At 38.5% G+C, this 13,293-nt stretch overlaps 5 protein-coding genes and 1 non-coding gene across 6 annotated transcripts; 3 read left to right on the top strand and 3 right to left on the bottom strand.

Annotated features, from left to right (window-relative positions):
- Nucleotides 1–304: 304 nt before the first annotated feature.
- PICMEDRAFT_59383 (hypothetical protein) lies at nucleotides 305–3,355 on the top strand (the record flags this gene model as incomplete). Its single annotated transcript, XM_019163362.1, has 1 exon — nucleotides 305–3,355. One exon carries the CDS (start codon nucleotides 305–307, stop codon nucleotides 3,353–3,355), a length of 3,051 nt encoding a protein of 1,016 aa, XP_019016866.1.
- A 322-nt stretch (nucleotides 3,356–3,677) lies between these two features.
- PICMEDRAFT_19642 (hypothetical protein) lies at nucleotides 3,678–4,325 on the bottom strand (the record flags this gene model as incomplete). Its single annotated transcript, XM_019162131.1, has 2 exons — nucleotides 3,678–4,023; nucleotides 4,093–4,325. Coding segments are annotated over 2 exons (579 nt in total), but the record flags the coding sequence as incomplete, so codon positions are not given.
- A 253-nt stretch (nucleotides 4,326–4,578) lies between these two features.
- PICMEDRAFT_17031 (hypothetical protein) lies at nucleotides 4,579–7,546 on the bottom strand. The gene has a single exon (XM_019161436.1). It carries the CDS (start codon nucleotides 7,511–7,513, stop codon nucleotides 4,712–4,714), a length of 2,802 nt encoding a protein of 933 aa, XP_019016864.1. The 5' UTR covers nucleotides 7,514–7,546; the 3' UTR covers nucleotides 4,579–4,711.
- A 217-nt stretch (nucleotides 7,547–7,763) lies between these two features.
- PICMEDRAFT_17030 (hypothetical protein) lies at nucleotides 7,764–9,612 on the top strand. Its single transcript, XM_019161435.1, has one exon. The coding sequence runs from the start codon at nucleotides 7,773–7,775 to the stop codon at nucleotides 9,483–9,485; it is 1,713 nt and encodes a 570-aa protein (XP_019016863.1). The 5' UTR covers nucleotides 7,764–7,772; the 3' UTR covers nucleotides 9,486–9,612.
- Nucleotides 9,613–10,010: 398 nt separating this feature from the next.
- Nucleotides 10,011–10,083, top strand: PICMEDRAFT_t98. Its single transcript has one exon. It is a non-coding gene; the product is annotated as a tRNA-Ala (tRNA).
- A 4-nt stretch (nucleotides 10,084–10,087) lies between these two features.
- Nucleotides 10,088–13,288, bottom strand: PICMEDRAFT_17028 (hypothetical protein). The gene has a single exon (XM_019161434.1). It carries the CDS (start codon nucleotides 13,248–13,250, stop codon nucleotides 10,146–10,148), a length of 3,105 nt encoding a protein of 1,034 aa, XP_019016862.1. The 5' UTR covers nucleotides 13,251–13,288; the 3' UTR covers nucleotides 10,088–10,145.
- Between the last annotated feature and the right edge of the window lie 5 nt (nucleotides 13,289–13,293).

Below are 13,293 nucleotides of genomic sequence, written 5' to 3'. Positions count from 1 at the left end.
TTTTTTCCTTTTACTTTTCTAATTTTTCATGTTACGAAAATTTTAGAAACCCCGTAAAGCAGTATTTCCTTCAAAACGGATCGGCCAGAAAGCCTGTTCTGCGTCAAGTTGCAGTGTCATTCAAAACAAAATGGCTACTAATATCAATAATACAAACAAGAAAAAGGTTCTTGACTCTCGTATCCCGTCGCTCATCCGTAATGGTGTGGATACCAGAGAAAGATCGTTTATCATTATGGTTGGGGACAAATCGAGAAACCAGATCCCAAACCTCCACTACCTTATGATGAACGCTAACTTGAAAATGAACAAGTCGATATTGTGGGCGTATAAGAAAAAGCTTTTGGGGTTCACCTCCCATAGACTCAACAGAGAGAAGAAGATCCGGAAAGATGTCAAGCGTGGTACAAGAGAGGCCAATGATTTGGACCCGTTCGAGGCGTTTTTGTCTAATCAGCAGATCCGGTACGTGTACTACAAAGAAACTGAAAAGATTCTTGGTAACACATACGGGATGCTGGTATTACAAGATTTTGATGGTTTGACCCCAAACTTGATGGCTCGTACCATCGAAACTGTCGAGGGTGGCGGTTTGGTTGTTATGCTACTTAAATCAATGAAGTCTCTCAAGCAGTTATACACTATGACAATGGATGTCCATTCCAGATATAGAACAGAGGCACATGATGACGTTGTCGCCAGATTCAACGAGCGTTTCCTCTTGTCCCTTGCAGACTGTAAAAACTGCTTGGTGGTAGACGATCAGTTGAATGTTCTACCTATTTCTGGTGCAAGACACGTCAAACGTCTACCTCCCAAGGATGAGGACGAAGTCTCTCCTAAGGAACAAGAATTGAAGGAATTGAAGGAAGGGCTTGCAGATACTCAGCCCGCGGGATCCTTGGTAGCCCTAGCAAAGACCGTTAACCAGGCAGAGGCTATCTTACGCTTCATTGACGCAATCGCAGAGAAAACCTTAGACTCCACCGTCGCCTTAACAGCAGGAAGAGGTCGTGGTAAGTCTGCCTCCTTGGGGATTGCCATTGCTGCTGCTGTTGCTCAGGACTATTCTAACATATTCGTTACGTCTCCTTCGCCGGAAAATTTGAAAACATTGTTCGAGTTCATCTTTAAAGGTTTTGACGCAATGAACTATGTTGAACATCAAGACTACGACATCATCCAATCAACGAATCCTTCGTTCAACAAAGCAATTGTAAGGGTGGATATCAAGCGGGCTGGCCACAGACAAACGATTCAATATATCTCACCAAATGACAACCAAGTTCTTGGCCAAGCAGAATTATTAATCATTGATGAAGCCGCAGCTATCCCATTACCACTTGTCAAAAAGCTTTTGGGACCATATTTAGTTTTTATGGCATCGACTATTAATGGTTATGAAGGTACCGGTCGTTCTCTTTCATTAAAATTGATTGATCAATTAAGAACTCAATCTAAGAATATTATCAAAAGTAATACTGAAACTCAGGTTGTGTCTAGGAAAGAAGGAAACGATGATAAAGATTTAGAGTCGATCCGTATTTCTGCACGTTCCTTGATTGAAGTCACTTTGGATGAACCAATCAGATATGCACCAGGCGATGCTGTGGAATCTTGGTTAAACAAACTTCTTTGCCTTGACGCAAAACTTCCAAAGCATACTAAATACGCGACGCGTGGTTGTCCTCATCCGTCCGAGTGCTCACTGTTTTACATCAATCGTGATACATTGTTTTCTTATGACCCTGTTTCTGAAGCTTTCCTTCAACGCATGATGGCCTTATTTGTTTCTTCACACTACAAAAACTCTCCAAACGATTTGCAATTGATGTCCGATGCACCTGCCCATCAGTTATATGCTCTTTTCGGCCCTGATGTTGGCAAAGATGCCTCAATCCCTATTCCTTTATGTGTTGTGCAAATAGCTTTGGAAGGGGAAATTTCGAAAGACAGCATTCGTAGTAGTTTGAGTCGTGGAGTTCGTGCGGGTGGTGATCTCATCCCATGGTTGATCTCGCAACAATTTCAAGATGACGATTTTGCTAGTTTGTCTGGTGCCAGAATTGTTCGTATTGCAACTCATCCGGATTATACCCATATGGGTTATGGTTCAAGAGCTATTGAGCTTTTGACAGATTACTTCGAGGGTAAGTTTGCCTCTCTTGAAGAGGTTTCAAGCACATCAGCAGCCGACAAGTTTTCTATTAATCGTTTAACTGATGCTGAACTTGAGGAAGCTGATGGCTCTTTGCGTGAAGATATAAAGCCACGTAAAGAAGATAGACTTCCTCCATTATTTGTGAACTTAGCTCATAAGAGTCCGTATTACTTGCATTACCTGGGTGTCTCTTATGGATTAACTCAAAAATTGCACAAATTCTGGCGTCAAAATGGTTACACTCCAGTTTATTTGAGACAAACTGCAAATGATCTAACGGGTGAACATACTTGTGTCATGCTAAAAACATTAGATAACCGTGACGATAAATGGCTCAGAGCTTTTACAAAAGATTTCCATAAGAGGTTCATAAACTTGTTAAGCTACAGTTTCAGCAATTTTCCTGCAGTTCAAGCTTTAAGTGTGTTGGAGTCATCTAGAATTGATGGTAATAACCAACAAGATTTTGTGTTTAACAAGTTGGAATTAGACAAAGCACTCACTCCATTTGACTTAAAACGTTTGGAATCTTATGCAAATAATTTGGTTGATTACCATGTTATTTTGGACTTACTTCCATATATTGCTTTACAATACTTCAATGACAAAATCAGAAATGAAGTCTCTCTATCTCATGTTCAAAGTGCTATTTTGTTGTCTATTGGTTTACAACACAAAGCACTCGAAAATATTTCCAAGGAACTGAACATTGAAACCAATCAATCACTTGCGATGTTTGCAAAGATCATTCGTAAAGTCTCGCAACATTTCCGTTCCTTAGTCAAAGAATCTTTCGCTGAAGAATTACCGGAAATAATCGACGATGAAATGAAAGAGTTAAACGGTGAAGAGGTCGCCACCATTAACGACGTTGAAGAGATGGAGAAAGAGTTAGAGGCCGATCTTGAAGCTGCTGGTACAGAAGCTTTGGAAGTCATCAGAGCGCGTAAAGAGAAACAGAAGGAACTAATCAACAACTTGAACTTGGATAAATATAAAATTACTGATGTTGCTGAATGGAAAGCGGATAAAAAAGCAATCAGTCGTGCCATAAAAAACAACGCTACGGTCAGTTTGAAGAAGGGCACCAAAAGAAAACCTGCAGAAACTGCAACTGACATATATGACAGCGAAATGAAAGCTTTAGCTAAGGAGAAAACTAAGTCCAGTAAGGGTAAAAAGTCTAAAAAATGATGAAGTATGAGTTGCTTTTTTTATAATGTTTTTGATAATTTCGATAGACATTTGTACTTCTAGTTTTATATTAACAATTATAATGCTTCTTGCATGGTACCTAATAAAGCCGATCTAAGCTAGTGCAGCAGAACGCTTATTAAATTATTGCTACTATCTAGTCTCTATGTGGGGATCCTTGAAAGATCTTGTCTGCAATAATGAGGGTGACCTTTTTTATCAATTTGTCGGCATCGCACTGATCGTTATTATCGAACTCAAAGACATTGTATTGTTCCATAAACTCATTTTTCAAATTACCTCCCGTTTCTTTGATGTAAGGTTCGTCGTTACCTCGAATAAATAGATTCTTATGATAAGTGTAATAGCCTGGCCAAACAAATGTATCGAAGTATCCTGGAGGGTCTGCCCACACATCCCCACCTACATTGTATGTCCTCTTTTCACGCCTATTTTTGAGTGCTTCATAACTAGTCTTGAAAAACAGGGTCAGTGAGAACATCTTTAACAACTCCTTGTCAGGCAAGATCAAAAATCCATCAATCAAAAATATCCTAAAACTCTCACGAGAATCAAAATGTTCAAGTTTTACATTTACCTTTTCCATTAAGTCTTTTATAATCCGTTCATCATTGTTGAAAAAGGCATCATTTACCGTTGGTTCGGTACTGGCCATTGCATAATCGAAGTACCCATTGCCGGTTTCTCTTACCGCTGCCTTCAGGTTCATAGAGTACGTGTTGGGTTTTGTCAGCACGGACAATGTCTGTTTCATCGCATCCATGTCTATAGCATCTGGACAATCCCAGTCCCGGTCTTTGCGAATGGGATCATAGGGAATGTCTTCTTCCGGTTTATAAAAATCATCTTCATGTATGATTTCACTATGAGGTAAAATACTTTTTAGTAAATGGGCCAGTGTAGATTTCCCTGAACTCGAAGCACCCGTTATACCTATAAGAATTGTACGCATGCGTCTTTCAGTTAAATTTAGTAGATTGGCATTATCCAGGTCGCCCACATTTAGAACACTATTGTGTGGGTAGCTTTTAAGTTTGCAGGTCCGGAAAGTTGAGCGTATCAAGAGAGCGAAATGATAACATTTCAAAGTATCATCAAAATGCACTATAATTCATGAGACGATCGACTAAAAATATTAAACATGATAAGCATAAGTTTACAAGGTTACTGTTTCGCTGAAGAATTGTAAGTTCAAGATCATAAGCTGGATTGGGGAATTAATTATTAAACATTAGATATTAGATATTAGATCATTATGAATTCGGTAGTTTTGTCGAAAAGAAATACATACATTTTTAAGATACAGTTCTGAACTTTCAAACTAAAAGCAGAAGGTTACTCTAAGCTTTTAATCTTTTTTTTAAACAAATTGAAACCTTCCTTCGGGCTTTTTATTTTCGATTTGCTTGATGTGGATGGCTTCTTGTATGATCCTGTAATCGATAGCGAAGGCCTGGATCCAGAGATGCTTACTCTGCTGTTTGAATTGTAACCTGACTGTTTGACGGGGATCATATGACCAGCTCCTGTCGGGCCATTTGGGGATGCTAGAGTTGCAGTGCCACTTTTATTTCCAAGTTGGAGTGGTCGTTGTGGGGGTGGTGATGGCGCCAACGCGCCACCGTTCATTCTATCAATTCGATCTTGCCACCATTTCTTAGCATTTTCGTTTACCCGAGATTCGTTCCTGATCTGGGTTCCGGCGTCACACCCATTCAATGCTAATAACTCTGCAACATCAAAAACCTCACGGCCATCTAAGATACTTGGATGTAATAATGCATATTCCAGAAAAGAAACTTTTGCATAATTCTGTTCTTTGCTGTCCGTCATGGATATTATTGATAATCCGGATTGATTGATGGAATAGAATATCTTTCTATTTACATCTGCGCCACCAGCTATTCCTTCAAGGACCTTGACTACATCGTCATCCCTCACGCCTTCTAGTAATAGTTGTAGCGCGTTGCTCCTGATACTATTATTGATAAAAGCTCTCTTCATATATTTTTTGGTAATAAAATCTAATCTCTCTTCATTACGAGATGATGGTACAGGCTTTTGATTGGGCTGAAGGTTGGCTTCGTAAATCGAGTTCATTTTAGAATTATTGATATGATGTACCAATGCTCTGCTTTCGCCAACGAAACTATCAAGCATCAAGCTTCTTACCTTTGATATACTGGTACCCAATGCTCTGTGTGAGGATGAGCACTGAATGCAAAAAACAACTAGCAAATTCAATGATATCCACTCTACTTGTTCGGTCGATCCACAATCTGCACAATAAATATTGGAAGGATCATTATGCTGAACAATATGAAGTAGAGACAATGATACAGATGAGACAGTACGAACTCTTAATGGCTCTTTGCGCAGCGAAGAGCTATCCGCAGACAAATCATTTTGAGCCTTGTACTTATTCTGGTTTTCGCTCGTATTAACTGTGTGTTTAGAAATTGATAATTTCTTGGCAGAAGACTCCCTCTTGCTCTCTTCATTATTCTGCTTAGCATATGCAATCATTTGTCCTGCTTCAAATAAGGCTTTCACCCATTCATTAGCATCTTCGGATGTAAATGCCTGAAAAACATGCTCGACTCCTTTGGCATTTATGACACGGAAACAGTTTTTGCGGGATCCAATATCAATAGTATTATGATCGTTGGCATCCAAAAGCTTGATATTACACAACGAAATATCAATTGGTGAATTCCTCAAATCCGCTCCTTTTCTCCAATCCATGTACTCAAAAAGCTTACCGTTGCACAATACTAACCATTGTTTATGCCAGCCTGACTTTCCTTGACCTCCAAAAACAAACAAGAGTCCAGCCTTGAGAGGAGTGTCAAATTTATCGGTTTCATAACACGAATTTTTATCGCTAAGTAATAAGGAATTTTTACAATTTGTAACTTTAGAATAGCGTCGAATCAGAGTTGAGAATTCATCAAACGTTGAACAGTTCTGTACCTTTTTCACAGCTTGGTCTCTCAAAGGTCTCAATCGCCAGTAATTCTTACAGAATGGTGAAGTTGGCTGAATTAGAGATAAAAGCATTGGTGTAACGGTGTCATATAAAAAATTGAAATAATTCATTTGAGCAACTGCAAAGTTTTTCATTTTGATGAGTAGCTTTTCATCTTTAGATTTACCAGAGCTCATTAACTTTGATAGCCAATCGTAATATTTTTTACTTTCCTCCTCAAAATTCTTCTTACTTGAGCTAAAATTCTGTAGGGTACGTAAAGCAGAAAAGTCAATCTTCGTTTCAGATGTGGATTGGTGGAGTGCTTTGAGAAATGAGTGGTTAGAGTCCTCACTGGAAGAGGAGTTTGAATGCAAGAATTCAAATTTTGAATAAACTAAATCGCTTTTAGGAAGGGTAGAAAGATATTCATTGCGGAACTCTTTCAGAGTATCAATTAACTGGAATCTGGAAGATTCTAATCCCTTCAAATTTTGGTCCATCGCATTTATATTTTCCATTGTTTGCTGCAGGTGTCTGAGAACATATGGAGCTAGCTGTTCGTAACTGTTTAGAGTTTCTCGAAGTAATGGGCCGTCCGCCATTGGAATTGGAAAAGGGTTTTCGGAAGCTATTTCTTTGCTCGGTGTTTTATCATGGGTCGACTTGGATTGGCTGTCTTTGAATTGGGATGATGATGTTGTGGGTATAACTTCTTTAGGAGAAGTCCGAGGTAAATTGGTCACTATTGAGAGTGGTTCACGATAAAAACTGAGTTCATAAACTAGCTCATTCTCGTAATAAATCTTCAAAGTTAACAAATCTGTGTAACTGTTATTCAAGGGTAATTTGATATCGTGAGAATTGACATGAAACGTAGATGAAGTCTTAAGTGCAGTTAATGAACATTTCATTGACTCTAAGTTCAATGTTTTCACAAACTTCAAAAGTAGCCGGTCGTAGATGAAAGGAATCTTCAAAACAAAGTCAATCCCATCTTCCTTGTGTGAGCTTAAGCGTATTAGCTCTACATTTGAGGTAGATGAGATGCTATTTGAAACAATGTCTAACTGTATACTGTTTTCGGATGTTGATCCTAGAAATGATATGCTCGTCAAGAATTCAGACAAAGACGGATAATTGAGAGCACCTATAATCATATCCGCCATTTTTGGACTGTTGAAAATTTCCGTCCAATGATGGATACGACCTTTCAGGCACATGCAACTTTTGAAATAGAGGCAATGAAGAGGGATATTACGAAAGAGAAAGGCCGAAGAATAAGCCAGCAAGAACAAAGAGAAGTCGGGCGCTGCAAAAAAATGAGGGTGCTGAATATTTTTTCTTTACCACAAAGAGTTAATAATTTGCTTGAAAACTTTATCGGATTGAAACTGGATTCTTTGAAATAAGCCGCCAAGTTCAATAATGTCAGACACAGAACTTGCTACTTCCAAGATGGCTGATCAAGTTGGTGTTATTTGCGAGACAGTAGACGAAGTTGGCAGTAGCGATAAAATTGGCGATGCCGAATCACATAGTCAAACTTGCGAATCAACGGATGCTGAAGAAAGTTTAAGTCTAGAGGAAAAGTCAGAGCCTGACTTATTCAACGTTGACCAGCCCATCCAATATTCCTCAGATGAAGAATCTGATGGCGAGAATTTAAATAGTAACAAAGACAAAGGCAAAGTTGTTCAGGAATCTAACTCCGAATCCAATGCTAACAGCTCCAGTTCTGAATCTGAATCGGATGAAAGCGAAGATGAAGATGAAGATGACTCTGATGTTGAAGCTAAAAATACTGTTTATGAAGACGATGATGATGAAGTAAATGAAGGAGAAAACGATGAACCTATCAAGTCCAAAAATGAAATTCTAGACTCAAGAGTGCCATGTCTACCTGAAAACTATACTGTTGATGATAAAACAAACATTCAGTTCATAGGAAATGTAAGTGGAGTAGTTGAAAAAAATGTGATAATAACGGCGGCAAAAAGTGCTGAAGACAGAGTGTTGAATGAAGGAACAGTGCTATGCTTTGAAGATCGTACACCTGTGGGACTTCTTTACGAAGTTTTTGGCAGGCTCCAATCCCCCGTATATTCTGTCAAGTTTAACACACAAGAAGAAGCTGAAAATTTTAGAGGAAAGAAGGGAAGTAAGGTATTTTTTGTCGTACCAACAGCGGAATTCCTTTCTACTCATCAGATCAGAAAATTTAAAGGGAGTGATGCCAGTAATTGCAACGATGAGGAGTTACCAGAAGATGAACAGGAATTTTCAGATGATGAAAAAGAAGCAGCTGCTAAAAAGAAGAAAAAGAGAAAGAAGAGACAAAGCACAGCTACTTCTAATTCTGTTGAAAATGGCCCTACTAAAAACCACAGTGAGGATGAAAATGAACTGCCTGAGGCGAAAAGACAAAAACAAGAATATTCTACGCCCAAACAAGCCAAACCTCCGGGTGGAGTTCCCATTTCTGTGAGAGCGAGATTAACCTCACTACCTTCTAAAGCTAAAACGCCTGCTCAAACTAATTATTCAGCTCAACAAAATAATGATGTGAATCCCATGAAAATGATGCAGCAGTTTATGAGTATGGTGCAACAGGTCTCAAACAGCTCAGCACCTTCACCTACTTATAGCGGTTCAAGAAACCAGTATCCTTCCCAATATCAGCAGCCTGCTCAGGTGAATTCTCAGTACAGCCCAACATATAATCCGCAGTACAATCCACAATATCACTCTCTAGATACACAGCCAAACATGCAATACTCACAGCAGTATACACAACAATATCACCCTTTTTATAACCAGCAGTTCAACCAACAAACAGCCAGTCAGACCTTTTCACAATTTGCAAATTCTGGGGTGGCTTACAACCAACCTGTCTACCCGCAGCAATATCCACCTCCTAACATAACCAATAGTCCACACGTATATACAGAACCTCAAAATAGCAATTCAAGTGCTAATACGGCACTCCTTGTTGCTCAGTTGGCGGCTGCAATTACAAACACTGCACATAATTCTGCATCTAGCTTTCAACAGGGGGACGAGCAAAGTCCTCTACCAGCTAACAATATTGGAACTAATCACAAAGCCGAAAACGATGAGGACTATGATCCCGCAGTATAAATTATATCATCTGTACATTATATAAACTCTTCTATACCAGCAGTTGGTTTTTGATGGCGTTTATCTGTCTTCAATCAAAAAACTGACGGCTTTGCAAACATCATATTTTTTTAATACGAAATTACAAGATAAATGTTTCTACTGATATTCAAATTGACGTATGAATTTCACTGAATACCCAACTCTATCAATTATCGCCACCAAATCAACGAATACAGAACGAATTTTCCAGTTGAAATATATGATATTAGTCTAAAAATGCACCCACTAGGTTACCTGAATTGTGGAAAAACATGCCAAGTGGAGACCATACCTGGTGGCTTAAACAGCGTCTTTCAACACGGTCTCGTCAAAAGAAATTGTTTGAAACAGCATACAGAACTTTCTTAAAAAACGTCTTAATATTATTATTGTTCAAATTTCAAGATTATTATTAAAACATTTGAAATAAGAAAATGATTTGAAATGTATTATAGCATAGGTTTTGCTTTCAGGTATTTATAGAGTATTAAAACTTCAATTACTGGGCGTGTGGCGTAGTTGGTAGCGCGCTCGCCTTGCAAGCGAGAGGTCATCGGTTCGACTCCGGTCTCGTCCAAATTAATTTTTTTTGTTTATTTTTGGGATTTAAGTAATGTACTACATAAAGCGTGCTATCTATCATTTAATAAGTTTCTTGAAGCTACTTTTTGCCATATGCAAGACTTCCAGTGGGAAACCTGCCAGTTCTGCAATTTTAAGTGCATGTGAATGCAAACTTACACCCTTTGTAAGCTTGTGATCAAAAAACAATCTTTGGTCAATTGATTTGAAATCCTCTGATTTTGCTTTATCTCCGTCATCATAGCTATCACATAAGCTTGTTTTGTAAAAAGACACCTGATTTGCAACATTACCATCATGGGCGAGAAGGTGCAGCAGTTCTGAGCCATAATGAGTAGCAAACAAAGTTTTGGCCTTGTTGGCTTTAAGTAAGTGAAGCAAGGTAGCATGCGCAATTGCAACACCTTCATTTGCTGAAGTTCCTCTTCCAAGTTCGTCAATAACGACCAAAGATTTTTCGGTTGCTTCTCTCAAAATAGTAGCTGTTTCATTCATCTCCACCATAAATGTTGACTGATGTTTGAATATATTATCAGAAGAACCGACTCTTGTGAAAATTTTATCGATTACCCCAATGTGAGCGTCCTCTGCAGGGACATAACAACCTATTTGTGACATGATGGCTATTAATGCATTTTGTCGCAAAAAAGTAGACTTACCTCCCATATTTGGGCCTGTTATTAGCCAGGCCTCTGAAGATTGGATCCTACAATCATTCCCTGTAAAATTGACAACATCAAATCTGTTTTTGAGCCCTTCTTCGACCACTATGTGCCTCCCGTTTTTCACATCGAAAATTGTGCTTTCATCGACGTGAGGTTTAGACAAGTTATATTGCAACGTTAGCTGGGTAAAAGATTGAATGACATCAAGAACTTCAATGATAGGTGACAGTTTTCTAAGCTCTTTGTATAGTTTTGAAATCTTTGAGTTTAAGTCGTTCATAATAACCTTTTCCTCTAACAAAATGTCATACTCCAAACTTACTAGGCATTCGCCAATATTTGTCCATCTAGAATCAATCAATTTGGTAACGGATTTTGACTTTTCTTTAACTTTAAGGCCCAAATTTCTTACCATTGTGGGAATAACTTTACTAGTTGATTTTAACTCAATTACATAGTCATACGTCTTCATGTCTTTAAGAAGTTTGAGTGAGCCACCATAGCCCTCTTCTTGGAATTGCACTTGTAGCTCTTGCTTCAAAGCGGTTGATTTTGCTACCTCCGTATCATAATCTTTTCTCAATTTTTTCAGATGAGATGATGCTGTTTCTTTGATTTCCCAGAAATCTCTTACCAATTCTCCATCTAATTTGTTAGAAGTAGATTTGAGGTATGAAACTTTTGGATCAATTGTTTCTTCGATTTGTTTTGCAAGTTTATGAACTTTTGTAGAGTGTATAAATTCATAAAAAATCGGCTCTATTAGCTTTAAAGCGTGATTATTTTGTGACCGTTCAATCAAATTATAGATTTCATCAATAACCCGGATTGTCATGGCCAACTCAAGATACTCGTAGCTATCTGCTCTTGAATTATCTATCCGTCTTATAATCCTGTTGACATCTGCTGTTTTTTTCAACTGCTGTACTAATGTGTCCAAAAAATAAGGATCCTTCAGGAAAACACCAAGTAAATCGTGCCTTCTTTTTATCTCGTCCAGATCGGTAGAAGGAGCAAGTAACCAAGTATTCAGAAGTCTTGCTCCCGGGCTAGTCACGGTTTTATCTATGAGGTGAGATAGTGCACCAATCCTTTTTCTTGATTGTAGCGTTTCTAAAAGCTCTAAATCTTGAGCTGCTCTTGAATCAATTTGCATTAAAGTGTTTGGTAGTGATCGAGTAGGCAAGTGGAAACTCGTTTTGAAGTTAGGCAAACAGACTTCAAGATAATGGAGTAGCAAAGAAGTCGCATTTTTTTCCTTACGAGACATGGAATCTAGGGTAGAAGAAACTAATCTTTTGTTATCAGAAAATCTCCACAAAAAGTCATCTAATGATTTTTTCTTTGATTTTTCATGATAGGATGTAATACAGTAAGACTTTAAGTCTACGAGTTCCGGTAAAATAGATCCATTCAAAACACGTTCCAGGTCCGCTTTGTCAGAGATAAGAATCTCCGCAGGGTTAATTCTGGTGACAGTAGATAGGAGCTGACTGAAATCAATTTCCAAAATATAAAACAACCCCAAATTAACATCGCACCAAGCAACACCTACTCTCTTCCCCTCAATATCCGGCTTGAGGTCATCTGGAAATGAAAGAGCCATCAAGTAATTATTTCGATGAAAATCTCGACACGATTCATCTACAATGATGCCAGGAGTCATAATCCTATCTACGGGTCGATTAATGATATTAGTCACTGGATCCAACACTTGATTGCAAATAACAGCTTTATATCCGGCCCGGTGTATAATATCCATGTACTTATCCAACATTCTGTCAGGAAATCCAGAGAAAGATATAGGTCCTAGTTTCAAATTCTTTTTGGTTAATGTTAGGCCTAGTAAACCGGAGTACTTGTCTGCCTGATCAAAATAAAGCTCATAGAATGATCCAACATGAATCAACACAATGTAATTCCCATCAGTCCTAGCAGAATAGGTGTTGTACATTTGAACAATACTTTGATAAAAATCTGTAAGTGTATTATTATCTGTGATTGCTCCACGATCTAGCAGCGTAGCGGCGGAAGCGCCATTTGCAGCCGATATTGACATTTCCATCTTTTCATTTATAATTTGATTTTCCTTGAATGAAAGCTTATCTTCTCTAATGGCTTCCTCAGTCACTGGCTCCGTAGAATCTGCACTTCCCATAACCTTTTTTGCCCTAGACTTCCGTTTTGATTTGGTTTTAGCAGTAGGTTTGGCCTGTGTTTTATGCAGTGTTCTGGAATCCAGCCTTCCTTCATCGAAGTCGGCAACTCCGCTTGTTTTACTTTCTTCGTTGAAACTGTTCGACTTCAATTTAGGAACAACAACCTTAATATCTGAGAGGTCTTCAGCAGTAAATAACAATTGATTGTCACCACTAGACTTTTCATGATTCTCCCGTCTAAACGGCAAAGATATAGAAAGGACGCGTTTTCCAGACACTTTTCTCCATTCAAATCGATTTACACATGCAAAAAGTCTCCTAGTCCCTCGACTGAACATCCCATTTGCACAAATAAATTGAATACCTTCAGTGATCGCCTCT

This window comes from Pichia membranifaciens, assembly GCF_001661235.1.
Source record: "Pichia membranifaciens NRRL Y-2026 unplaced genomic scaffold PICMEscaffold_4, whole genome shotgun sequence".
Taxonomy (NCBI): Eukaryota; Fungi; Ascomycota; class Pichiomycetes; order Pichiales; family Pichiaceae; genus Pichia; species Pichia membranifaciens.
Note: the sequence above shows the minus strand (reverse complement) of the source record. Positions and strands in the feature narration are given on the sequence as shown.